Source organism: Drosophila obscura, unplaced genomic scaffold (genome assembly GCF_018151105.1).
Source record: "Drosophila obscura isolate BZ-5 IFL unplaced genomic scaffold, ASM1815110v1 contig_1, whole genome shotgun sequence".
Classification (NCBI taxonomy): Eukaryota; Metazoa; Arthropoda; class Insecta; order Diptera; family Drosophilidae; genus Drosophila; species Drosophila obscura.
This window is the reverse complement of record NW_024542679.1, coordinates 936,748-958,018: the sequence shown is the minus strand read 5'-3', so window position 1 is coordinate 958,018 and position 21,271 is coordinate 936,748. Positions and strand designations below refer to the sequence as shown.

At 44.2% G+C, this 21,271-nt stretch overlaps 9 protein-coding genes across 9 annotated transcripts in view; 1 reads left to right on the top strand and 8 right to left on the bottom strand.

The window, feature by feature from the left end:
- Nucleotides 1-44: 44 nt before the first annotated feature.
- LOC111072267 lies at nucleotides 45-638 on the bottom strand. Its single transcript, XM_022364006.2, has 2 exons — nucleotides 573-638; nucleotides 45-518 (listed from the first exon to the last, which is right to left on the bottom strand). Exons 1-2 carry the CDS (start codon nucleotides 636-638, stop codon nucleotides 45-47), a joined length of 540 nt encoding a protein of 179 aa, XP_022219698.2.
- Nucleotides 639-760: 122 nt separating this feature from the next.
- LOC111072280 lies at nucleotides 761-2,320 on the bottom strand. Its single transcript, XM_022364026.2, has 3 exons — nucleotides 2,266-2,320; nucleotides 1,326-1,419; nucleotides 761-1,268 (listed from the first exon to the last, which is right to left on the bottom strand). Exons 2-3 carry the CDS (start codon nucleotides 1,395-1,397, stop codon nucleotides 792-794), a joined length of 549 nt encoding a protein of 182 aa, XP_022219718.1. The 5' UTR covers nucleotides 1,398-1,419; nucleotides 2,266-2,320; the 3' UTR covers nucleotides 761-791.
- A 31-nt stretch (nucleotides 2,321-2,351) lies between these two features.
- On the bottom strand, nucleotides 2,352-2,945 carry LOC111072268. Its single transcript, XM_022364007.2, has 2 exons — nucleotides 2,874-2,945; nucleotides 2,352-2,816 (listed from the first exon to the last, which is right to left on the bottom strand). The coding sequence occupies exons 1-2, from the start codon at nucleotides 2,943-2,945 to the stop codon at nucleotides 2,352-2,354; spliced, it is 537 nt and encodes a 178-aa protein (XP_022219699.2).
- A 1,089-nt stretch (nucleotides 2,946-4,034) lies between these two features.
- LOC111072281 lies at nucleotides 4,035-4,713 on the bottom strand. The gene is made up of 2 exons (XM_022364027.2): nucleotides 4,566-4,713; nucleotides 4,035-4,505 (listed from the first exon to the last, which is right to left on the bottom strand). Exons 1-2 carry the CDS (start codon nucleotides 4,635-4,637, stop codon nucleotides 4,035-4,037), a joined length of 543 nt encoding a protein of 180 aa, XP_022219719.2. The 5' UTR covers nucleotides 4,638-4,713.
- Nucleotides 4,714-4,791: 78 nt separating this feature from the next.
- Nucleotides 4,792-5,374, bottom strand: LOC111072269. Its single transcript, XM_041591836.1, has 2 exons — nucleotides 5,327-5,374; nucleotides 4,792-5,268 (listed from the first exon to the last, which is right to left on the bottom strand). The coding sequence occupies exons 1-2, from the start codon at nucleotides 5,372-5,374 to the stop codon at nucleotides 4,792-4,794; spliced, it is 525 nt and encodes a 174-aa protein (XP_041447770.1).
- A 194-nt stretch (nucleotides 5,375-5,568) lies between these two features.
- Nucleotides 5,569-6,369, bottom strand: LOC111072271. The gene is made up of 3 exons (XM_041591832.1): nucleotides 6,301-6,369; nucleotides 6,104-6,196; nucleotides 5,569-6,024 (listed from the first exon to the last, which is right to left on the bottom strand). The coding sequence occupies exons 1-3, from the start codon at nucleotides 6,367-6,369 to the stop codon at nucleotides 5,569-5,571; spliced, it is 618 nt and encodes a 205-aa protein (XP_041447766.1).
- A 148-nt stretch (nucleotides 6,370-6,517) lies between these two features.
- On the bottom strand, nucleotides 6,518-7,122 carry LOC111072272. Its single transcript, XM_022364010.2, has 2 exons — nucleotides 7,060-7,122; nucleotides 6,518-6,973 (listed from the first exon to the last, which is right to left on the bottom strand). Exons 1-2 carry the CDS (start codon nucleotides 7,120-7,122, stop codon nucleotides 6,518-6,520), a joined length of 519 nt encoding a protein of 172 aa, XP_022219702.2.
- A 133-nt stretch (nucleotides 7,123-7,255) lies between these two features.
- On the bottom strand, nucleotides 7,256-7,818 carry LOC111072279. The gene has a single exon (XM_022364024.2). It carries the CDS (start codon nucleotides 7,727-7,729, stop codon nucleotides 7,256-7,258), a length of 474 nt encoding a protein of 157 aa, XP_022219716.1. The 5' UTR covers nucleotides 7,730-7,818.
- A 5,081-nt stretch (nucleotides 7,819-12,899) lies between these two features.
- LOC111072263 (mediator of RNA polymerase II transcription subunit 15) overlaps nucleotides 12,900-21,271 on the top strand; it is a 56,689-nt gene continuing 48,317 nt past the window's right edge. The window contains exon 1 of the mRNA XM_022364002.2: nucleotides 12,900-13,888. The gene's annotated coding sequence lies outside the window, so the exon portion shown is untranslated. The remainder of the gene's footprint in view (nucleotides 13,889-21,271) is intronic.

Here is a 21,271-nt window from a genome sequence, read left to right as displayed (position 1 = left end):
CAAGTCATTAGCCATTAGCCAAGCGAGATGCATCGGAAATCATATCAGATATGGATGATGGCATCGGCCGTGCAGCTCATTATGAAGTCTTCGTCTTTGCCCTTGTATTTGCCATAGAAGTTGTAGGTCTGCAGTCGGTACGATCCGCTGGTTATGAATGGCGGCACCAGGCCCTCCCCAAACTGCCAGCCCCTCAGATAGTAGTGGCCCGCACTAAGGGGACACTGGCGCAGAAAGTTGCCGTACTTGAGCAGGTTCTTGTACCACTTTTTGAACAGATTAATTTTGGCGGCGTTCACAATGTGGCACACGTCCACGTTGGTGGAGAAGAGGCTCTGGAAGCTCTTCGAGTTTCCCACTCGCAGCTGAAAATCCAGATGCGCCCGCCATCCTCGCCGCAGGGGCTGCCGCAGGTTCATCTCTAGAAAGATCTGATCGTTGCGTATGCTGAAGGAGAAGTTGTCGAAGTATTCGCGGTTAAACCGACTTTCCCCAGCGGTGAATCTGATGTTGCGATCCTGACGGGACAGAGAGACAGATACTCGATGTTGATTTCGCTTAAGTATACTCACCGCCTCTACGGAAAGCAGAAACAGAAACTGAATAAGCTGTAGGATCCACATCCACGGACGACCCATTTCGCCTAACTAAACCCAGTCTAAACCTAGTCGGCTTGGTAAATTATTCCCGTAGCAAATATATTTATTAACTCATGCATTGAGGCCTGACGGTCAGATATAAACTAACCACTTCCTCTGTCTGGGAACAGATACATATCTAATTGGCCTGACTCAAACCTGGTTCAGTACGGCTTCAATAAATATGTCCAGAAGCGGATTCTCATCGTTCGCCTTGAAACTCCCGTAGAATAATGTTGCAGATATGCGGTAGTCGCCTTTAAGAAAGAAAGAGGGCACTTGACTTCCGTCCGGCGACCAGCCGTGTAGGTAGTAGTAGCCCCTCCTGATGGGGCAGTTCGTGGAAAAGTTTCCCAGCTTCAGCATGGACTTGAACCAGCGACGATAGAGCGACTCCCGGCCCCCTTTGATCAGGGCACAGAAGTTTATGTCGTTCTGGAATATAATCTGATAGGGCCTGTCCTTGGACAGGCGGAACTCGAAGTCTAAGTGCGTCTTCACTCCTTGCCTAAGGGGAGAGATGATGCCCGTATCTACTTTCAGTTTGGAATTGATGATCTGCACCGTGAAGTTGGAGAATACCTTCGGGTTGTATCTGCTGCCGACTGTCTTGAAGATCATTTTGCGGGCCTGTAATTGATTGATACATTGTCAGAAGATCCGTTTGATTAAGTTTGATGCACTTACCAGGACGCTTTCACTTAATGCAGTCAGAGCAGTAAAACCCACAAAAATCGGAACAAGTCTCTGGACAAGCATCGCTGAATGTTGTCAATACAAACTGATGACAGAGAACACAATATTTTTAATCACTTAAATTTATAGGGTTGGTGGTTCAAGCTGCGTGATTGATTTCAATACTTTGATATCAGTTAAAAGCCGCGCTTGTTATTCTATTAATATTTGGTCTGTTTCCCATGACTTGATCTCGGATCAGTGATGCAGAACGCACATGTTTAGTGATCATAAAGCATAACTTCATCCATCATGATGTTCATTCATGTGGTAGAGCTTAAAAATGGTGCGATACTTTTGCTTGACACATGCTACCACTAACTACACAGTATGTACAATGTACATATATACATACCTAGATGCATATACAACATATAGAGATATAGAAATCAAATTTCCACAGTATCCTTCACTAACAATAGGATTAAGACTGTTGTGCAATTGTTTTTGAAATATAAAATTCTTTACTGCCAGCAAATCGGTCCTAAGCCCCCATAGCCCGATCGATCCACCAGTTTAAATCGAACATTCGACCCAAGTTTGAGAAATAAGGCCATTTTGGTTATGGCTTGTCTGGCCATTTATCCCGAAACATGTTCCAAAACGAACTAAAAAAAAACAAAGAAAAGTTCACCTAGTTCATAAAACGGCCTTCCGGAAAATGGTTAGGATGAATTTTCGTACTAGCAGAAAATGCCTTTGATTGATACATTTCTCAACCCACTTGACTCGAGGATATTTTGACAATTTTGCAAAATTTTCAAGTATGTATCAATATTTTTAGATTTTTTGCAAAAAAAAATCGACTTTGGGACCATTGTGCAGCGGTGAATCTGATGTTGCGATCCTAAGCAAAGTGGGAAATATTTAAACTACCAAATACATTTATTACCTCGTGCAATGAGGCCTGACGGTCAGATATAAGTATAACCTAACCACTTCCTCTGTATGAGAGAGATCCACATCTAATTGGAAACCTTAGGTCAGCACGGCTTCCATATATAATTCTAGAAGGGGATTCTCATCGTTCTTCTTGAACCTCCCGTAGAATAATGTTGCAGATATGCGGTAGTCTCCCAGGTAGAAGAACGAGGGCACTTGACTTGCGTCCAGCGACCAGCCGTGTAGGTAGTAGTAGCCCCTCCCGATGGGGCAACTCAAGGAGAAGTTTCCCACCTTGAGCATGGACGTCACCCAGCGCCGATAAAGCGACTCCACTTTAACCATGGAACAGTAGTTAATGGTGTGCTGGAATATAATCTGGTAGGGCCTGTCCTTGGACAGGCGGAACTGGAAGCCTAAGTGCGTCTTCAGACCTTGCGTAAGGGGGGAGATGATGACCGTATCTATCATCAGTTTAGTATTAATGATCTGGATCGTGAAGTTGGAGAATACTTTCGGGTTGTATCTGCTGCCGCCTGTCTTGAAGATCATTTTGCGGGCCTGTAATTGAATGATACATTTTCAGAAGATCCATTTGATATGATTTGATGTACTTACCAGGACGCTTTCACTTAAGGCTGTCAAAGCCGTAAAACCCACAAAAATCGGAACAAGTCTCTGGACAAGCATCGCTGAATGTTGTCAATACAAACTGATGTCAGAGAACACAATATTTGTAATCACTAAAATTTAGGGGGCTGGTGGTACAAGCTGCGTGATTGCTTTGAATACTTTGATATCAGTAAAAATCCGCGCTTGTTATTCTATTAAAATTTCGTCCGTTTACCATGACAACCTCTGATAAGTGTTGCGGATCGGCTTTAAAATTTAACAATACTAAAATATATTTTTGTAAAGTAAATCTTTCTCTAAATTATTTAAAATTATTTAAAAAAATAATATATGAAGTATGGTAAATGTTCGATGTACGGGACCTTGCTCCTAAAATCGCGAAAACAAAATACAATCAAAGTTTAATCTTTGCCTATACAAAATGTAAACATAAGCATGTTTTCTTTTGATTGAAATGAATGAAATTGTATTTAATGCTCAAATCTAGAAATCTTATGAAGATACTTTATCGCCAAACTTCTGATTCCTGAATCCCTGATTCCTTCTAATAAGGAAAATATAGATAAAAGAATATAAAGAGACACATATGTACATAAATGCATAAACATAGGAGAGTGAGATAGATATACGTATATATCGGTCGCCATGAGGCAGTTGTTAGGTGTTTTTCTTTTATAAGAGCGAGAGGGAAAGAGAATGAGAAAAGTAACGGACGACCTGTTAGAACTTTCTGCCGAATTTTCACACTAGCAGAGGCACTCTCACCATAGTTCAGGGATTCTTTTAACTGAAATTGAAATTTTGAAATTTTATACAGAAAACTAGAAATGGCACACAAATATCGATAGGCTCTCAGGGCACTAAGCTTCAGATGTGAAGTTTCGCTACAGTTTTTTACCCAAACGTACATCGGTCCACATCCACGACGACACTTGGCGTCCTCTATCCAGCTAGGAAGAAACGGAGCTCCGCCGTAAAGCCGGCCTTGGGTAAAAAGACTTAAAATGTACCGAATTGTTTTTTATATATTTATATTCTCATTCAACTGTAATTTTTCCCCCGCCCATATCTTGGGAGCTATTTAAATAACTGCTTCGAGTACAGAATATATAGTAATAAACCCTATAAAATGATCTTTATTTAACTTTAGCTTAGCACGGCTTCTATAGAGCATTCCAGTATGGGGTTATCTTCTTTCTTCTTGAACCTACCGTAGAAGAATCTACCGGAGATGCGGTAGTCGCCTATATAAAAGAAAGAGGGGATGTAGCCGGCGTCCAACGTCCAGCCGTGTAGGTAGTAGTAGCCCGTTCCGATGGGGCAGCTCGTGGAAAAGTTTCCCACCTTGAGCATGGACATGAACCAGCGCCGATAGATAGACTCCTGTGCCCCTTTGATCAGGGCACAGTAGTTTATGTCGTGCTGGAATACACTCTGGTAGGGCTTTGCCTTGTACCGGCGGAACTCGAAGCCCAAGTGCGCCTTTAGTCCTTGCGAAAGTGTCGAAACGAGGACCATATCCATTAAAAGTTTGGTGTTAATTATCTGTGCTGTGAAGTTTGAGAATATCTGCCGGTTGTATCTGCATTCTGCAGTCTTGAAGGTCATTCTGCTGGCCTGTAAAACGCAATGATGGATGGTCAGATGATACGTTATATATAAACTTGAGGTACGTACCAGACCACTTTTATTTAGGGCTGTCAAAGCCATAAAAGTCACAAATATTGGACCAAATTTTGGCACAAACATCGCTGTATGATGTCAAGGGGAACTTTGCCAATGAGCCGAACATTTGTAACCAACGAAATTAGAGCAATTTAATGAGTTTCTGATTGAAACATCGAGATTGATTGATAGATCGAAATACTTTGATAACAGTAATTACTATCGCGTGTTACTTTATTTAATTTTTCTGCATTGATGCCTCGAGCATGCACTCGAGAAGGAATATCCGGCTCTTTGTGCGATACTTTCCGTAGTAGACCAGAGCACGCAAGCGATAATCGCCGTTCAGGAGGTACGTGGGAACCAGACCCATGTCCACAGTAAAGCCCTTGAGAGAGTAGGCTCCTGGCGGTATGGGACAGTTCTCCATAAAGTTGCTGTTCTTGGCCATGCTCTTGATCCAGCGTCGGAATAGGGATTCCTTGAGGCTCGAGAGCAGCTCACAGTAGTCCGTGTCGGTCTGGACCAGGCTCTGAAACTTCTTGCCATTCGTCAGCCGCAGTTGGACATCTATGTGGCCTCGGAAGCCTGCCTTCAAGCCCTGTTCAAGGTATATATCCGCCATGATGGTGTTGTTGGCGAGCGTGACGTTCAGGGTTCTGAAATACTTTGGATTCTTCTCACATTGGACGCGGCTCAAGCTCACCGAACTGGGCTGGCAATGACAGAGAAAGGCTGTTAGATTTCTGCTCGCGCTCTCCCCCAATACTTACCTGAGCCATTGGCAAAGCAAGGAGATAAACGAGGATGAACTTTGACATAACTGCTCCCGATTTGAGGTCTCAGTGCAATGAAAAGTTTATTTTATTGCTGGATCATTTGTGATTCAGTTGCACACGCATCCAGTTTGCTAATTGGTTTTAAATTACACTCAAATTACGCATTGGGAATTGCTTTATTTATAGACTTTGGTACTTATACTCGAATTATCTAAGAGCCAAATTCAGTTCCAAATCTAGGCTGCCTTCATTACAGCGTAGATGTCCATATCGAGGACAAAGTCCTCATGTCTGGTCTTGTGCTTCCCGTAGAAGAAGTGGGCGAACACGCGATAGTCGCCGGCTATCATGTAGTGCGGCACGAGATTGGAATCCAGCTTCCAGTTGCGAAGGAAGTAATGGCCCGCTGGCACTGGGCAGTTGGCCATGAAGTTGCCGTGCTCGAGGACGCTTAGGAACCAGCTCTTGAACATACTAGACTTCACCGAAGAGACCACGGCGCAGACGTCCAGTATGTAGGCGAAGAGCCGCTGGTAGCTCTTTCTCTTATCCAGGCTGATCTGGAAATCAATGAGGACCTTGAGGCCCCGATTAATCGTCCTGGGCATCACCATGTCCAAGTAAATGGTATTGTTGATGACTTCCAGGGTGAAGTTATTGAAGTGCTTCTCATTGAATCTGCACTTGCCCGTCTGGAAGATGAAAGTGGACTGGGGAAGCAAATCTCTGTTATTCCTGCCGACTGGCAATACTCCTCCAGGATATACTCACTGCCTGCGTAGGCACCAAAAGGTGTAAGAAAAGCAGCGATATAATGGCAAACAATTTCAACATTTCCCTGCTAATGACGGCTGCAAAATGAGACTCGATATATAATTTCCATTCGGTCACTCATTGAACTGCGTTCCAGACTAAATTGATTATAATTGACGGCCCCGCGGAGTAAATTATGGCAATGTGGGTCAGACATCGTCACCGAAATCTCTGGCAATGGAAGAGCCTGTTAGATTCTGTTTTCTAGTCGTTGGATGATTCATTCATCTGCCTTCTTTGACATTTCCACTCGCGATCACTCTGAAATGGCGCACTGGAATATATCTACGAGTACGCATAGACTTTGCCCCTAATACCCGATTTTTAATTGTGAATCAAATTCAGTGTAAGTCCGCAGACTGCAATTCTTATCTATGATTTCCTAATCATCGCGTAGATGTCCATGTCGAGTACAAACTCCTCATGGCTGGTCTTCTGCTTGCCGTAAAAAAAGTGGACCAATACACGGTAGTCGCCGGGCATCAGATAGTGCGGCACGAGATTGGACTCCAGCTTCCAATTTCGCAGGAAGTAATGGCCCGCTGGCACTGGGCAGTTGGTCATGAAGTTGCCGTGCTTTCGCATGCTGTCGAACCAGCTCTTGAACATGCTGGTCCTCACCGAGGAGACAATGCTGCAGGTGTCCAGGATGTGAGCAAAGAGCCGCTGGTAGCTCTTTTCCTTGTCGAGGCTGATCTGGACATCAATGAGAACCTTGAGGCCTCGATGAATCGTCCTGGGCGTCACCATGTCCAATTCCATGGTATTGTTAACGATTTCCAGCGTGAAGTTATCAAAGTACTTCTCATTGAATCTGCACTTGCCCGTCTGAAAGATAAAGGCTGACTGGGGACACAAATCCCTGTTATCCCTGCAGGCTAGCGTATCCCAGCGATCTCCCATGCAATACTCACGGCCTGTGGGACCACCAAATGGTGCAGGAAAAGCAGCGAAATAATTGTGAATAAATTCAACATTTCCCTGCTAATGACGGGCACAGAATGAGAGTCGATATGTAATATGCTGAACGAACTGACCAATTTCGACTAAATTGATTATAATTGAAGGCCGCAGACAGATTTATGGGAACATGTGACCCCAACATGTCCGTTACTTTATTTCCACATAGAAGGCGCAGGCGATCACAAAGTCTCTCGTTTTCCGCTTATCCTTGTACTGTGTCATGTTAAATGTCACCTTATAATGTCCCGCATACAGGAAAGTGGGAATAAGGAGCGTGTTGTAGTTGTAGTCCTGCAGATAGTAGTGATCGGGATGCACGGGACAGTATCGCGGAAAGTTACCTGCCTCGAAAAAGGTGGAAAACCATCGCTTGAACATGCTGATCTTCTTCAGCGACAGTATGCTGCACATGTTCAGCGAGTACTGGAAGATGCTGTGGTAGTCCATAGACTTCTGAAGGCTTATGAGGAACCCCAAGTCCATCGTGACGCCCGTATCCAAAGTTCGTAGCAGGAATGTGTTAAAATATATCCTGGAATTCTTTTCCACCACTGACACGTTGGCGATGTAGCTCCGATTGAAGTCGCTGCATGCACCACCAATCATTTTTATTTTTCCCATCTGGAAGGTGTTGCAGTTGTTGTAGTGCAAGAGTCGGTTAGGGCGCAGACAATATTTACCACATCTGACACAACCAACAATAACCCCACCGTGAGCACGAAACGTACGGAAGTACGGAATTTCATTGACCTTTTCGATATTTTTGTCAAATGCTGACTGAACCCAAAGTCCAAAAATTTCCAGACTTAAACGAGCTGTGCCAGCCAGAAACGTTTAAAATAATTGGCCATTGAGTGTCTCGCCCCCCCATTGAGGTAAACAGTTTGTTTATTGAGCATTTAAGAGGTGTTTCCAAAATTGATTCAAAGTAGAATTCGGTTTTCCAGCCGATATTAGTTTCAAATTTTCATTGGGCAATCAAACACGCTATAAATAAATATTTCGTAGTAGCTACAAATTTGGGGAGAAATAATAATTATACTAATGGCAAATGATGGCCAATCGAACTGAGTGTCGGTGTTCGGGTAAAAATTCAACATATTTTTGGCTGAACCAAAGCCAAATGGTATTAGTATCTCGCACAGCTGTGAAATATGAATATCCGCAAGTATTTCCAGTTAATAATTTTACTATGGGCCTGGTCTCTGCACGAGGTTCGAGCTGCTGTGGGTATACGCTGTCATGGAGTAAAGTTTTGATTGCTTAATTAAGTACAAATTAAATCTCTTACTTTAGAAGAGTTTGATTATTCGGAGCCACAAGTGCGAATACAACGGCAAATATATCGAGAGCTTCAATTTTTCAATCATGGATAACCGTATCTCCTGTGCGCTGCTGACCAAAGTGGGGATCCCATCGGGAGTAATGTTTCACATGGGCATTGAAAGGGGCGCCAACCCACTGGGACCCTACAATTCATTTTTCCAATACGAAATCGACTATTGCAAGACGGTCGTCTCCTATCGCACTAACTTATTCAAGAAATGGCTCCTCAGCCTGGTCAAGTACGGAGAGTTTCCCAGGCGGTGCCCCTGGTCGATAGGCACGTATTATCTCAGGGACTGGCAGCTGAGGGACGAGCTCGTACCCCAATTCATAGGCCCAGGACACTATCGGAGTAAAGCGATCACCCATCTGGGAAGTTTGGGTACAAAATCATACGAAATGTTGGTCGAGTGTGTGATTATTGCGGAATTGATCTGATCAGAGCGATTTTGAAACTCTTAAAATAAATAATAAACCCATAGATGTGTGACAAATGCATAAACAAATATCTCATTAGCTCGGTTAAAGTCTCAAAACATTTAAATTTTAATCCTAAAGCTCAGAGGCGTAGTTCCCTGAGCTTTAAGCCGCAGCTTCTGACACGACAGACAGACGAGTCAGTCATTCGTGTGGATCTCATCTCATTCGAAATGCAGTCAACGTGTCTATGTTTATACAGCGTGTGGAGTCTCCTTCCAACTCCTTCCCGGGGCGTTTATGTGCACGAACCACTGCAGAAAACAATTGCACGTAATTCTGCTTACGCCGTAACATTGCAACAATGCACGGAACGGCACGGCACGGCACGGAAAAAAACAAAACCTGCCTTGCCATTTGTTAGAGCTCTATGTTTTTCTGTATTTTTTGTTTGCCCCTCAGTGCTGCCGCCTTCCTGCGGTTGCGACAGTCTGATGGCCAGACAGAGTGACAAACAGAAAAACAGTCAGACGGAGGAGAGAATGACAGACGGATAGTCAGACTGACTGACTGACTGACAGACAGACAGTGGAGCTGTCAAACGTCGACCTATGCGCTTAATCAGAATCGGGTCTGTCGAAACTAAGGCGCCATTTTCAATTGTCCAACGTTGTCTGGGCCTAAATCCGAGTTGCCGAGTTCCAGAGTTTACCCGTTTACCAGCTACCAGTTCCTGGTGTTGGCCAAATAAATGTCTTGCCTTCTTTCTTCTTTTGTTTCTCTCATTCGGCTTTCACTCCGTGACTGCCGGGCCGCCTGACTGCGTGGCCTTCCTTCTGGTGGCAGCCTTCGTGACTGCCTTCCTGCCTTCCTTCCTGTGTCCTGTGTGTGTGTGTGTGTGCCTGCATATTGCATTTATTTACATAGGCCTGGTCTGACTTTTGATTTTAAGCTCTTTGGCTCTGCTCTGCTCTCTCTCTCTCTCTCGCTTCTAACTCAATTCCCTTTTCGAGGCGGCCTTAGCCCTTGCAGCTGCTGTCCTGAAGCCAGGTGTATGAATGTGTTGTGTATCCTCTGTGTGTGGTTGAGTGTGGCTTTATGTATTTGCGGATGCATTTACGTGCTCTGCTCCGTTCTGTAGGTAGGTAGGTCTCCTGTGTAGGGATGCTGTCTCTGCTCTGGGCCCGTGACCATCACCACAGACGTGATGTGTGACTTTTGTTGCTTGAAGTTTACGGATTATGTGGGCTGTGCTGTGCAGTGCAGTGCTGACTGAAGTGCAACTTGTTCTTTAATGCCTTAGAAAGTACTCTCTCTACTCGGGTTTTCTTTGCTCTAATGACATGCTGGCGAGAGGACTGCTCATTATGGCGGGGATTAAAGTGCATGCAGAAAGGAATCGGTGCGAGGTAAAGCTAATGGGTATTCCTGCTGCAAACTTTAATCTCAATCGACAGTTAAGTGAGGGGGAAAGAAAGACATATGCGTGATCTCGTATTCTTTGGTATCCCATAATCTCCACGACTGTCCTTAGCTCATTCTCTCACTGCATTCTCCCGCACTGATTGCCTTCAGACTTCGTACAGACCGGCAAAAAATGTATGGGGAAAATGCCTCGTCAACGATTTCGACCGCATTTCTGATTTGGCCAGACAATATGGTTCCTCCTCGTTTCGTTCCTCTTCGGTGGCACTCCAATTTGAAACGGCAATCAAAAGTGCAACGGAGGAAGACAATTTTCACACTTGGCATGAAAGAAATATATATATATTTTGCTTGGCAAATATGCTGACCCCTCAGTGCAAACAAGCTCCAGGCTGAAGAGAGAGAGAGAGCAGTGCAGTAGCAGTGGCACTCGTGCGAGTCGAAGGAAAAACGTCATCATAAATGCCCCCGAAATGGGTGCCAGAAGATAGAAAGACAGCAGAAGTCAGCAGGCAGAAGGCGGCCGCAACAGTGCCAGAAGGAGCAGCAGCAATCAGAGGCGCCTGGAAATATGCAATGCGAAAAATCAACACAGGACAACGAGAACGAGGAACGACCCCAATTACCCTCGTTCTCGGCTATGGCAAATGGTAAAAGGAGCGAAAAATCCCTGCATATTTACAGGCGTTGGCATGAAAATTTGTCACCTAGCAGAGCAAACACCTCCGAATGTTTCTGTGTGTGTGTGCGTGTGTGTGTGTGTGTGTGTGGAATGTAATCGAGCCTACATCTGTAGATATGCAATGACTGTGCAACAAGAAGCAGCCCCCACAGTAATCGACACTTGGGCGAGGCAAACAGTTTGCCGAACGAGCTCTGGCCCTCGTCGCCGTGTCGCCATGTCTCCGTGTCGCACTTCGTTGCCGTTCGCTGCGTTTGCGCCTACTGCCATGCAATTGTAGGGGCAAGGATGCACAACTCGCCTGGAAATGTGCAATCCCAGGATTGGTCACCAACCGGCATGCTCATAAAGTTTTCATGGTCGGACGTGATTGGTCCGGTGGTCCAAGTCCAGGGGAGGCTTAAAGTGCGCATGAGCGGCGAGAGAGAACGGGGCCAGGATGCGCTCAGCAAATAGTAGGAGCGCCCCACAGTATGCTACAGTATTTTGCCACTTTTTTTGACTATTTTCCACCGTCAAGAGGGTTCGGGTTCGGGTTCGTCCTGCGATTAAAGCTTTGGCTTTGCGCGTGGTGAAAATCGGGTCGGGGCAGCACTGCTGCTCTCGAGTGGTGGTGGTTTTTCCACCCATGCACATTTTTATGTGCGAACTAATTGCATTGGAATGTTGTTGCGTCCAGCGGTCCCAATGTCCTGCCATGTCCAGTATTTGCATGCGCTCTTCGAATGTTTGACATTGATTGCATTTACAATTTGTATCAATGGGGCAAGCAAGCCATTCGATTCGATTCGAAGATTCGATTATTGATGGCCAAAATTCTTATGGAATTTCATACTCAAGGCAAAGATTTATTGGCTTGTTTGGGATTTGGAAATATATAAAATAGATATCCATATATCCAAAGTTATGTTTAAAAGATCTCTCATTCTCGAATTACGCTCAAGATTTTGCTATTCAATTGGTTTATTATCCTGAAAGGGTCTTCCATTCAATTACAATTACTTTAGCCTTCATTTTCCATTTGAATGTTTCCACCCCAAGTAATACCCTTGGGGAATGTTGCTTTTGGGTGAGAAAGAGCGAGTGAGGCAGAGCTAAAGCGAGGCAGTGAAAGAGGAGCTTCGATGGAACTCTACACACGGAGGAGTTTAATTCGCCTTGGCAGCAAAAGCTTTCGTTCACTGGGAGAAAATCTTTATAGAGAGTAAGCTTTTGTTCGGAACACATTGCACAGAATTTAAGTAATGGTAGAAAGATTTTCTTTGAGTGCACTGGCAAAAGCTCTCGGGCATAAAAAAATTAAAAATTACTGCGGGGCGAGTGTAGAGTTTCCGTTTGTACTTGTTGCCATTGTTGTTGTTTGAGGCGAATTCGTCAGGCAGCCAACATGTTCGAGTGTGTGGCATGGCGACCAACCAAAATGCTGTTGCATACTTTTGGGGCTGAACGCAAGAAAATTCACACATAAATCAACGGAAAATAAGCCACAAAATTTAAGAAAAATTCACATTATTATTTAGTCCGTTTAATTGTTGATCAGTTGCCAGTATTTTCTTTTAATTTTTAATCCCTGAATTGCATTAAAATTACATTATTGTAGGAGCCCCAGCATCGGTTCCAACGTGGCGTCGCTTCTCGTTTCGCATTGTCGAGATTTGCTTTGCACTTGGCCAAAATACAGGACAAGACATGTTGGCAGTGGCTGCTCTCCTTATTTGCCGGCTAAAATGCTTCGGTTGTTGCCAGCTACTCGGGTGCCCATAATCGGCTTCGTCGTAGTCGTCGTCGTCGACAGATTTCGTCCTTGTCGTAGTCGTCGTTTCCGGCTCCTCGTCGGCTGCCGCAAGGACTCGTGCAGTTGGCTAGGTTCGTGCTCGTTGCACAATTCGCCAAAGGATGGCCAAGCATCAGGATTTTTTCGGAATGCGTTAAGGATCAGTTTTGCGCGAATTACGGTTACGAAAGGTTGCTGACGACAAAGGGCCGGCGTCCAAAACAAACATTTTTCCCAGTGCCAGTGCCAGTGCCAGTACTCTCTCCCAGAGTGCGTTCTCTTCACTGTGTATCCTGTGCCCTGTGTCCTCTGTGTGTGTGTGTGAGTTTCGGTTGTTGTGCCGCGACATTGAAACGGTTTTCTTGGAGATTCGAAAAGAACACTCGCCCCCAGAATATATATTTGGGAAATACACACATATCGCCTTGGGAACTGACCTACGACAAGGCACCTTAATGAACACGTAACTGACCTAAGTCACAAGAAAAAGAAAGCAGCCAGACAATACTCGTGTATATGAAGAAACTTTTGCACATTTCTAGCCGTTTACAGTGAATAGTTTATAGAAAGTAACATAAAATAGGACTAGGCAGGTAGTAGGAACCCAATCTAGGAGTAGAGAAGTGCTAAGCTAAGACTCTTTCGTTGAATTATCATATCAGTTGCAATCGCGCACAGAGAACATCAAGAGAACATCCCAGGAGGTTTTCGAACACTTTCGCCAGAAGCCAGACGCCAAAGGCAAAGTAATCCCGATCCAATACGATCCGGACATTTTCTGAACATCGCTCGCTTAAACGTTGAATGGTTGTGAACTGTAGTAAGCAAATAGCGAATTAGCTGCATAGAATCTCCGCATCTTTATCTAACCCATAGACCATACTCAGTACCATAGATAACTTAGCACATAGATCGCCCAGAGAAACTGTTGACTCAGCCAGATATTCGCGTACTGTATGTAGTAATGTAGTTCTCAATTCTCAGATTATAGTGAAGTGAATATAATCGGTGTTTAATCCAAAGTTATCCAACGCAAATAGTGCTTACACGAACTGTAATTAAGAAACGCAAGTTTAAGTGCTTGGAAAATGTGAAAGAAATACGATCGAACCTCGAAATACTCAGAGCTATCTTGAGTTGAACATTTCCATAAATGGTAAGCGAAAATCTCAACTATGTTCTAAGCCAAATTAAGACCCGATCCATGTGAGATATCCATCAGTGAAATCTGTAGAAATTCCCTTCGATTAAAATGTCAAAGAAGCCCATCCACCAGACCCGACAGCCCGATTGCAACAGCGTGGCAACAAGCATTGTAATCATTGTCTATCAGTCTATCGCGTTGCGGGGCCCTGGGTTTTTGCAGTTTCGGGGGCTCCGCTATTGATTTTCTTGCCGCCTATTCGACACTTCAGATTCAATTAAAATTTTCGGTGCTAAAATTGCTTTTTGCCAGTTGTTGGTCAAGTGCAACATCGGCAGATTTTCCCAGTCAGCGACAGAGCGACAGTCAGCAGGGATGGAAAAAGGCTTGCGACAGTTGCTAAACAAACGTCAATCCAAGCAATTTCAGAGTTGAATGCGTTGCATCCACCCTCGATGGGGAGGAGCCCAGCATATCGCAGTGCATTGCAGAGAAGTGATTTTTGCATTGATCCGAGCCCAAAATCTGAATCCTGTGAGTCCCAAAATCTGTGTGAAGTGAATTGCATAAATGTGCAAGCTGTTCAAGTGATTTCGAGTGAAAGGCAAAGGCTTCTCCGAACGAGACGATGCCATGGATGTCTGGCTTCAGGCTCTGCTTTGGGATTCCGTTCCTGCCCCATTTATCTGCCTGTTGTAGTATTTTGTTGCATACTTTGCTGCGTCATTAAACCAATTGACGAGCAGGAAGGAGTGGGAAGAGATCGGTGCGGAGTGCAGACGTGTTTATTATGGGTAAAAATCAGTTGGATATTTCAAGTAATGCCTTGGGAGTGGCTCTTTTGATTAGGCTGCTGAAAATGTAATAAAAACCGATTACAATTTGGCTTTAACTCTTCTTTAATATTCATTTGGATACACTTTTATTGCAGTGATTTTTTGCTGGGGGGTACAGAGAACAGAAACGTTTCATTAAAGGCCGCAGCGCAGCGCAGCCAGTGGAAAAGTACACACAAAAGCAGCCGAAAACAAAACGTTGACAAAAAGCATAAAACACACACAAAATGAAAATGATGCAACATGCAAAGAGCGGGCAAAAAATAGTCAAGGAAAATAGCTACAATGTTGGAAAAAACCTGCGGACATACTGGACTGACTGACCAATAGACAGACAGACAGACCATACAAATAAATACGCAGTCAAAGGCAATCAACGTCGGTGCACCGACAGGTCCCACCGACGTCCCCCCGCTCCCATTGCCGACAGTTGCCGATATTTGATTTGAAAACATTCCGGAAAACGCTGCCGGAGTGCTGTTGCAGTTTTCCCTGCTATGTCAGCGGCACTTGGCTGCAAGGATCGCTACAAACAAATAAACGGCAGCCATTGGCAGCACAACAATTACGATTCGATGCCGATGCCATTTTGGCCATTTTTGTTGTGCTTCTGTTTTCCGGTTCTGTTTTCTTGTCCGCCGCTTTGTCACTTGATGTTTTAATTTGAAGGCAGGCAGCATTTAGCAGCATTTTTGAAAGAGGAACCACACAAAAATCGCAGATAGCAATCCGTCCAACTGAAATTTCCTAAACCAATGAATATTTAAGCCATCAACAAAACTCATTTGACGTTTTCAAAGGAAACCATTTATTCGTAGAAAAAAAATTTACCTATCCGGCTTTGTTTTCAGATCGGCACAAAAATTAAAAATAAAATAAAAATGAAATAAAAATAAAATATAATAAAAATAAATAAAAATAAATAAATAAAAAATAGAAAATAAAAAAGGAGAATAAAAAAGTGAATGTAGAATTAATGCAGAGAACTCATTCCATACAGAAGTGAGTGGAGTTTCCTTAAGCCTTGTGAAAGAAATAAGTTAGCGTTCGAAATAGGAGGAGAGGAGGAGAATTAATAAAAGAAAATTACTGAACGCTCCACTGTGTGCGGGACGCATGTACATATGTTTAAACCATCCATTTCCTTACTGGGCGTTTATAGCCAACCCAGACACAATTTATGCTTCCCAAATCGAAATAGATGCTCCACCTGCTCGTACTCCTGGCACGGAGGTGAGTCATGGATTGCACTGTTCTCGTCCGACAATTAACACAGAGGAAACCAAAAAAAAAATACTCCTTTGCTTCTGGTCAGCAGAGCCCGAACAAGGGTCTGTTTCGGTTGGATGGATGCCATGGCCCCAAATGTGGCAAACGTGTTGGAAGGGGAGGCTCAGGCTCAGGCTCGGGGCTGGCAGGGAAAGCGTCTGCAGCCGTATAAAGTTTAATGAGCCGCAATTAATCGTACATGACAACACTATAAAAACGTTTACGAAAAATTATGTGCTTTTTTTTTTGTGCCAGTCTTCCTCGTGGGATGCCTGTAATTGCTGGTGTCTTTTGTTGAGGATGTGAGCATCCTTAGGGAAGTGCTCACCATGAAAGAGGCACTGAATCCAGAATGCTGAATGAAGCGCAGAACTTTATTTGTATTCCCTTTACTGTCCCAGGACGGAGGTTGAGGTGAGAGAGAGAGGAGTTTCGCGTATTAGCGGCAGCGTTCAGTTACCCATTCCCGGATGCAAATGAAGCCAGCCCCGCGATCAATTTGTCATTGCAATTGCCTTTCCTAATTAACAATTTAAATAAATCGCGCGCCGTTTGCAGCGCTTCCATCGAACCAAAATGTTGCAAAGTGAATGCAATTTAATTGGAAATTTAATTGCTTTTGTGGTTGGAATGTGACATGAGCGCCCAGCCATTTTTACCTGTGCATGGACCACACTCTCCATTCTCCATTCTCCACTCCGTCACTCTCCACTTTTTGCCCGTATTTTTTTTGTCCCGTTTTTGAGGCTCTTAATTTAGACGTGTCCATTGCTGTCGCTTGGCTTTTGTTGTTTTAATTATTTGCGGTTATATTTATTTAAATATTTACCAATTCAATTAGGGTGACAGTTTTTGTGCCTGCTCCCGCGACTCGGTGTGGGCAACATATATCATCAAAATGGAGTTTTCTCTGGGATTGAGTTGCTTTGTAGCGGGTCCAACAAATAATTTCAATTAATATAATGTCATATCTGACAAATAGTATCTGCAGACATCGCTCCCACAGATCTGTGCCCTCTGCACGGGGTAAAAACCTAGCAGACAGTTTGAGCTTTTCTGTTTTTTTTTTCTATCTTTCTCTTTGGGAGGTAGTTTTTCTTTTGGCTGGCTGCGTGCCAATTATAAAAGTGATTTCGCTGTAAGCTGCACGACCCAAGGCGCAGACACAAGACTGAGTCCAGGACCCAGACTTAGACTCAGACTCCAGACCCCGACCCCAACCCCAACGCGGGGCACACATGAAGCGCACTTCCGTCAACGGGAAGTCATAAGACGTATGAACTTGTCGCCATTGCCAGCAGAAAGAAGCCAAAAGCGGAGCTAGAGCTGAAGCTGAAGCTGGAGCTACAGCCAAGATGAAGTTGAAGTCTGCTTTGCTCCCTCACGCTGTCTCTCTGACAGATTCCTCTGTTTGGTTTGGGCCAAAGAAATGCGATAAATTGAATGACTGACGACGCAGTAAATACTTTTCAGACATGGCCGGGATGGGTAGGAAAATCACTTGGATCAATTTCCACATCCACCACCACACACACGACACGACAAATTGCGCGTGGTTAGATTTTTCTTTCTCAGCTCTCGTCCTTTTTATCCTTTCTAGTTTGACATGTGTATCCATGGAAGGGGAGCGGGAAAGGATCTCTGACGAGGTGTGAATGGCTAAGCTGTCAGCTTGAAAGGGGCAAGGGAAAATTGTGTCTCGATTACAGGAAAGTGCAGCCAACAAATGGGGCTCTGCTCTCAAATCCCAAATTTGGCTTCCTCAAAAGAACAACATAATTATGCCTATCTCTGGAGAGCTTCCGTTTCCTACCTCACACACAAACACACACACACACACACACACACACACTTTTCAATTGCTGCAAATCCGCTGCACTCATCCGCTTATGGACGCACCATGGGGGGCGGCCTTTGTATCCTTCGGCATGTCCTGTCTGCACAAGGAACACACTAATTTAAATGCATAAAAACTTACTCAAGCGTTGATTGTGTTTGCCCAGAGTCTCGTTTCATAATTTTTGCACAAATTGCGGTTTTGCAGGCAACGAAAAGCGAACAGCAGCAGCAGCAGCAGCAACCGCCAAATGCTTTGGGAACTAATAACATATAGCAATGCTATAGTCGGCTCTCCAACCCGACCTTAAGCTACCCCTTACCCCTTACAAGTATGAAAATATAAAATATAAAATAAATATAAATATTAAATTGTAAATATAAAAATCGTGGGATTAAATATAATCTACTATAAAATTAAAATAAATGCATTTTTAATATGACTTTTGAGTATTATGCATTTTTTATCCTGATTAATTTGAATTAAATTGATTTTAAAATCAAAGGCAAAGACTGTTTGGTGTTGGAATATAAATTGAAAAAAAGAAAAAAACATTTATCTAAATATGAAAACATTCAATTTAAATATAAACAGCGTAGAATTAAATAGAATTCACTTTGAAATACAAATGAATATTTTTAGTCCGGCTCATATTTAATCTAAATATAAAACTCTCTAAAATGAATAAAATGTAAAAAATGTATAGCTTAAATTGGTTCATATCTGTTTTAAATATTAGTATGCCTTAATTTGAATTAATTTATTTTGAAACCAAAGTAAAAGTTAAATTTTCAGGGCTTTTTTTTTCTGGGGTGCACAAAAAACTTTCTAGGCAATATACCCTTGTGCTCTCCACTTGGTTACTGGGTATCGAAATGAGCAACTTTATCCCCGCAATGCCCCTGGCAACTCACAGCTTCTATACATGTGTAAAAATTTACACCACATTCAGGGGCGGGGATGGGGATGGGGTGATGATGCGCGTCATTCGTTAGCCAGACGAGGAGGCTCCAGAGCGCAGAGAGGAGCAGGAGCAGGAGCAGGAGAAGTAAAGAGCGGGTCAGTCGTTGGCCATTTTTGTTGCCAACTCGACATATTTCAATCACGTAAATTTATTACGTAAACATTTGCTTTGCTTTTCGCACACAATTACGAAGGGCAGCGACGGATGGGGCGGGACGGGGACGGGACCACCGCAGGAGCTCATAGGGGATGCAACGGCAGCGGCAGGAACACAAATTTCAATTTCAATCTTTTTATGCAGCACACAGTCCACAGTTCACAGTCCACAGTCCACTCCCTAACCCTGATCCTGCCCCTGGGTAGGCGTAGGTCGCCCCATGCCGCAAGCCCACTGCCTTTTACTCTCCCGTAATATTCATAATGGATTTACCAATATGGTGAGCAATTTTTATTAATGCAACCGACGGAGGCAGGCTGTTCCGAGTGGTCAGTGGCGGTGGTGGTGGCCCCACCCAGCCCCCCCATCGACTCGTATAGGTCTCTATCAACACGAAAGGAGGCGGCGGCAGCTGTTTGACCATGGCCCAAACACATGTCTGCATCAGTATCTGTGGGTGTCTGTGTGTTTGTGTGTGTGTGGGTTAAATGGGCTTTTGGCTTTTTGATCTTTAAATGTTTGTACAACGCTTTGATGTTCATATGCTGACCTGCAATCTGCTCTCTGCCTTCTCTGCTCTCTGCTCTCAGCCTTTTACTCCTTTTTTTCGTTCATGCTTTTTCTGTTTACAATTTTCTTTGGTTTTTCTGCGGGTTGCTGGTTGCAACAGTGGCCGGAATGGCAAAGTGAGGGAGCAAGCAAGCAGCTTTAAAATAGACACAAAATCCATTAAAAACTTGCTGAGATATTCCCACCATGGGAGCTGGCGAATCTTTGGCCAACAATATTTACACCTCCATTACACCCAATCAACGGGCATTCCGGGGAAGGGAACAACACAAGGCATTCAGCAAAAACTGAATAATGATCAATTGATGGCGTCAAACTTTGCCCACAGCATCCGCACACAATCCTCCTCACAAAGGTGGCTAAGGACTGGCTTTTGAAATTAAGTGGATTTCTTGGGCCCGCTGACAGCTAGACTTCATAATAATCAATGCGGGGACAGATAAGGCGATAATAAGTTTGCCGTGACGCTGACGCTGGTGGGGAGAACACCTGCCCGGACCGCAGGACGTCGTCTTGATGTGGGTTGGCAGGCGTTAAAAGTTGCCCGGCAAGCGACAAACGACAAGCAGCGGCAGGCGAATTAAAGAGCAAATTGAAGAGCTGAGACTGGCCCGTTCTGGCATTTAATAATTGAAATATTTGCATAATTATTAAGAGAGTTCCCGGAGAAATTTCATTAAATTTCGTATTGGATCCACGAAATTCTATAAAAATCAGACAGGCGTATAATCTGGCTGGCAAGCGGGGGAAAATGAAAAGTTTCTAGCTCTTGAGAGCCTCGGGACACGGGTGTATGGGCATGGGAAAGAGAAATAAATAAAACTATAAAAGAAGCAGAGCCGCCGCCGCCTAAAAGCATGGTACAAAAAGCGGAGTAGAGCTGTCGGATGGATACGTTCGTGTGGGAGTCGCCACGGACTCCACGGAGCCAGAGCGAAAGCCGGCACTGTTCCTGGAGTCGGCAGTCAAGAGCAACGTCGTCGGCAAGGCATATGAACACACAAAATATTCCCTACAAAGGAGTTGATTACACAAAGGAAAATTACGACGAATCATTTCCGCTGCTTGGCTGCTTACACGCCCAGCGAGTGCACGGTCCGGACCCCTTTTCCCCGTCTCCGCCACTCCTCGCTTCACATTTCCCTGTCGGGTGGAGTAGGGTCGAGCCATTTGTTAAACGGCTGCAAAAACAAAGCCTGCCTCTGGCCCCCCTCCACCTAACACTCACAAGTGAGATAGCAAAAAAAAACCACAGAAGAGAAGCTTAACTTCAGGGACCGAGGCTCTAGACACCTTTTAACGATGTAACTCTTCCTTAGAGTCCTGGGAATGTGATCGAATTTGATTGCACATCTGTGCAGTGATCGGAACAGAATTTGGTAATCTATGTATGTGCGAGGACGACAATTTTCTTCGCTGACAGATATTTGTTTGCAGGAGTATGTATTTATGTGTCGCAGAATAATTAATTTAAGCGAATATGTTTGAATTGCGCGACCTATTTAAATAGCGCGCGCTTAGTGTGACCAGAGTGTGTTTGATCGCGGAATATGTTTGAATTGCGCGCCCTATTTAAATTGCGCGCGCATAGTGTGACCAGAGTGTGTGTTGATCGCGGAGTCAACCATGTGTGAGCGAGATGCAGTTCATATGAACTGGTTCGAGTGTTGTTGCTGCACGCGTTGCTTGGAGTGAGCTCCAATTAGATCTTAATAATTCCAATACCGTTTGTGCGCAGCTGGAAAATATCCCATATCGCTTGT

Excerpts from the sequence above, each read along its gene's own strand:
- LOC111072267 (XM_022364006.2), bottom strand. The coding sequence starts at position 638 with ATGGGTCGTCCGTGGATGTGGATCCTACAGCTTATTCAGTTTCTGTTT. Across the intron at positions 519-572 it reads TTCTGCTTTCCGTAGAGGCG|GATCGCAACATCAGATTCAC; the intron begins GTGAGTATACTT and ends CTGTCCCGTCAG.
- LOC111072280 (XM_022364026.2), bottom strand. The coding sequence starts at position 1,397 with ATGCTTGTCCAGAGACTTGTTCCGATTTTTGTGGGTTTTACTGCTCTG. Across the intron at positions 1,269-1,325 it reads CATTAAGTGAAAGCGTCCTG|GCCCGCAAAATGATCTTCAA; the intron begins GTAAGTGCATCA and ends AATCAATTACAG.
- LOC111072268 (XM_022364007.2), bottom strand. The coding sequence starts at position 2,945 with ATGCTTGTCCAGAGACTTGTTCCGATTTTTGTGGGTTTTACGGCTTTG. Across the intron at positions 2,817-2,873 it reads CCTTAAGTGAAAGCGTCCTG|GCCCGCAAAATGATCTTCAA; the intron begins GTAAGTACATCA and ends ATTCAATTACAG.
- LOC111072281 (XM_022364027.2), bottom strand. The coding sequence starts at position 4,637 with ATGTTTGTGCCAAAATTTGGTCCAATATTTGTGACTTTTATGGCTTTG. Across the intron at positions 4,506-4,565 it reads CCCTAAATAAAAGTGGTCTG|GCCAGCAGAATGACCTTCAA; the intron begins GTACGTACCTCA and ends TGCGTTTTACAG.
- LOC111072269 (XM_041591836.1), bottom strand. The coding sequence starts at position 5,374 with ATGTCAAAGTTCATCCTCGTTTATCTCCTTGCTTTGCCAATGGCTCAG. Across the intron at positions 5,269-5,326 it reads TTGCTTTGCCAATGGCTCAG|CCCAGTTCGGTGAGCTTGAG; the intron begins GTAAGTATTGGG and ends TGTCATTGCCAG.
- LOC111072271 (XM_041591832.1), bottom strand. The coding sequence starts at position 6,369 with ATGAATCATCCAACGACTAGAAAACAGAATCTAACAGGCTCTTCCATT. Across the intron at positions 6,197-6,300 it reads CCAGAGATTTCGGTGACGAT|TCTCATTTTGCAGCCGTCAT; the intron begins GTCTGACCCACA and ends TTATATATCGAG. Across the intron at positions 6,025-6,103 it reads TTTTGGTGCCTACGCAGGCA|ACGGGCAAGTGCAGATTCAA; the intron begins GTGAGTATATCC and ends TTCATCTTCCAG.
- LOC111072272 (XM_022364010.2), bottom strand. The coding sequence starts at position 7,122 with ATGTTGAATTTATTCACAATTATTTCGCTGCTTTTCCTGCACCATTTG. Across the intron at positions 6,974-7,059 it reads ATTTGGTGGTCCCACAGGCC|ACGGGCAAGTGCAGATTCAA; the intron begins GTGAGTATTGCA and ends TTTATCTTTCAG.
- LOC111072279 (XM_022364024.2), bottom strand. The coding sequence starts at position 7,729 with ATGGGAAAAATAAAAATGATTGGTGGTGCATGCAGCGACTTCAATCGG.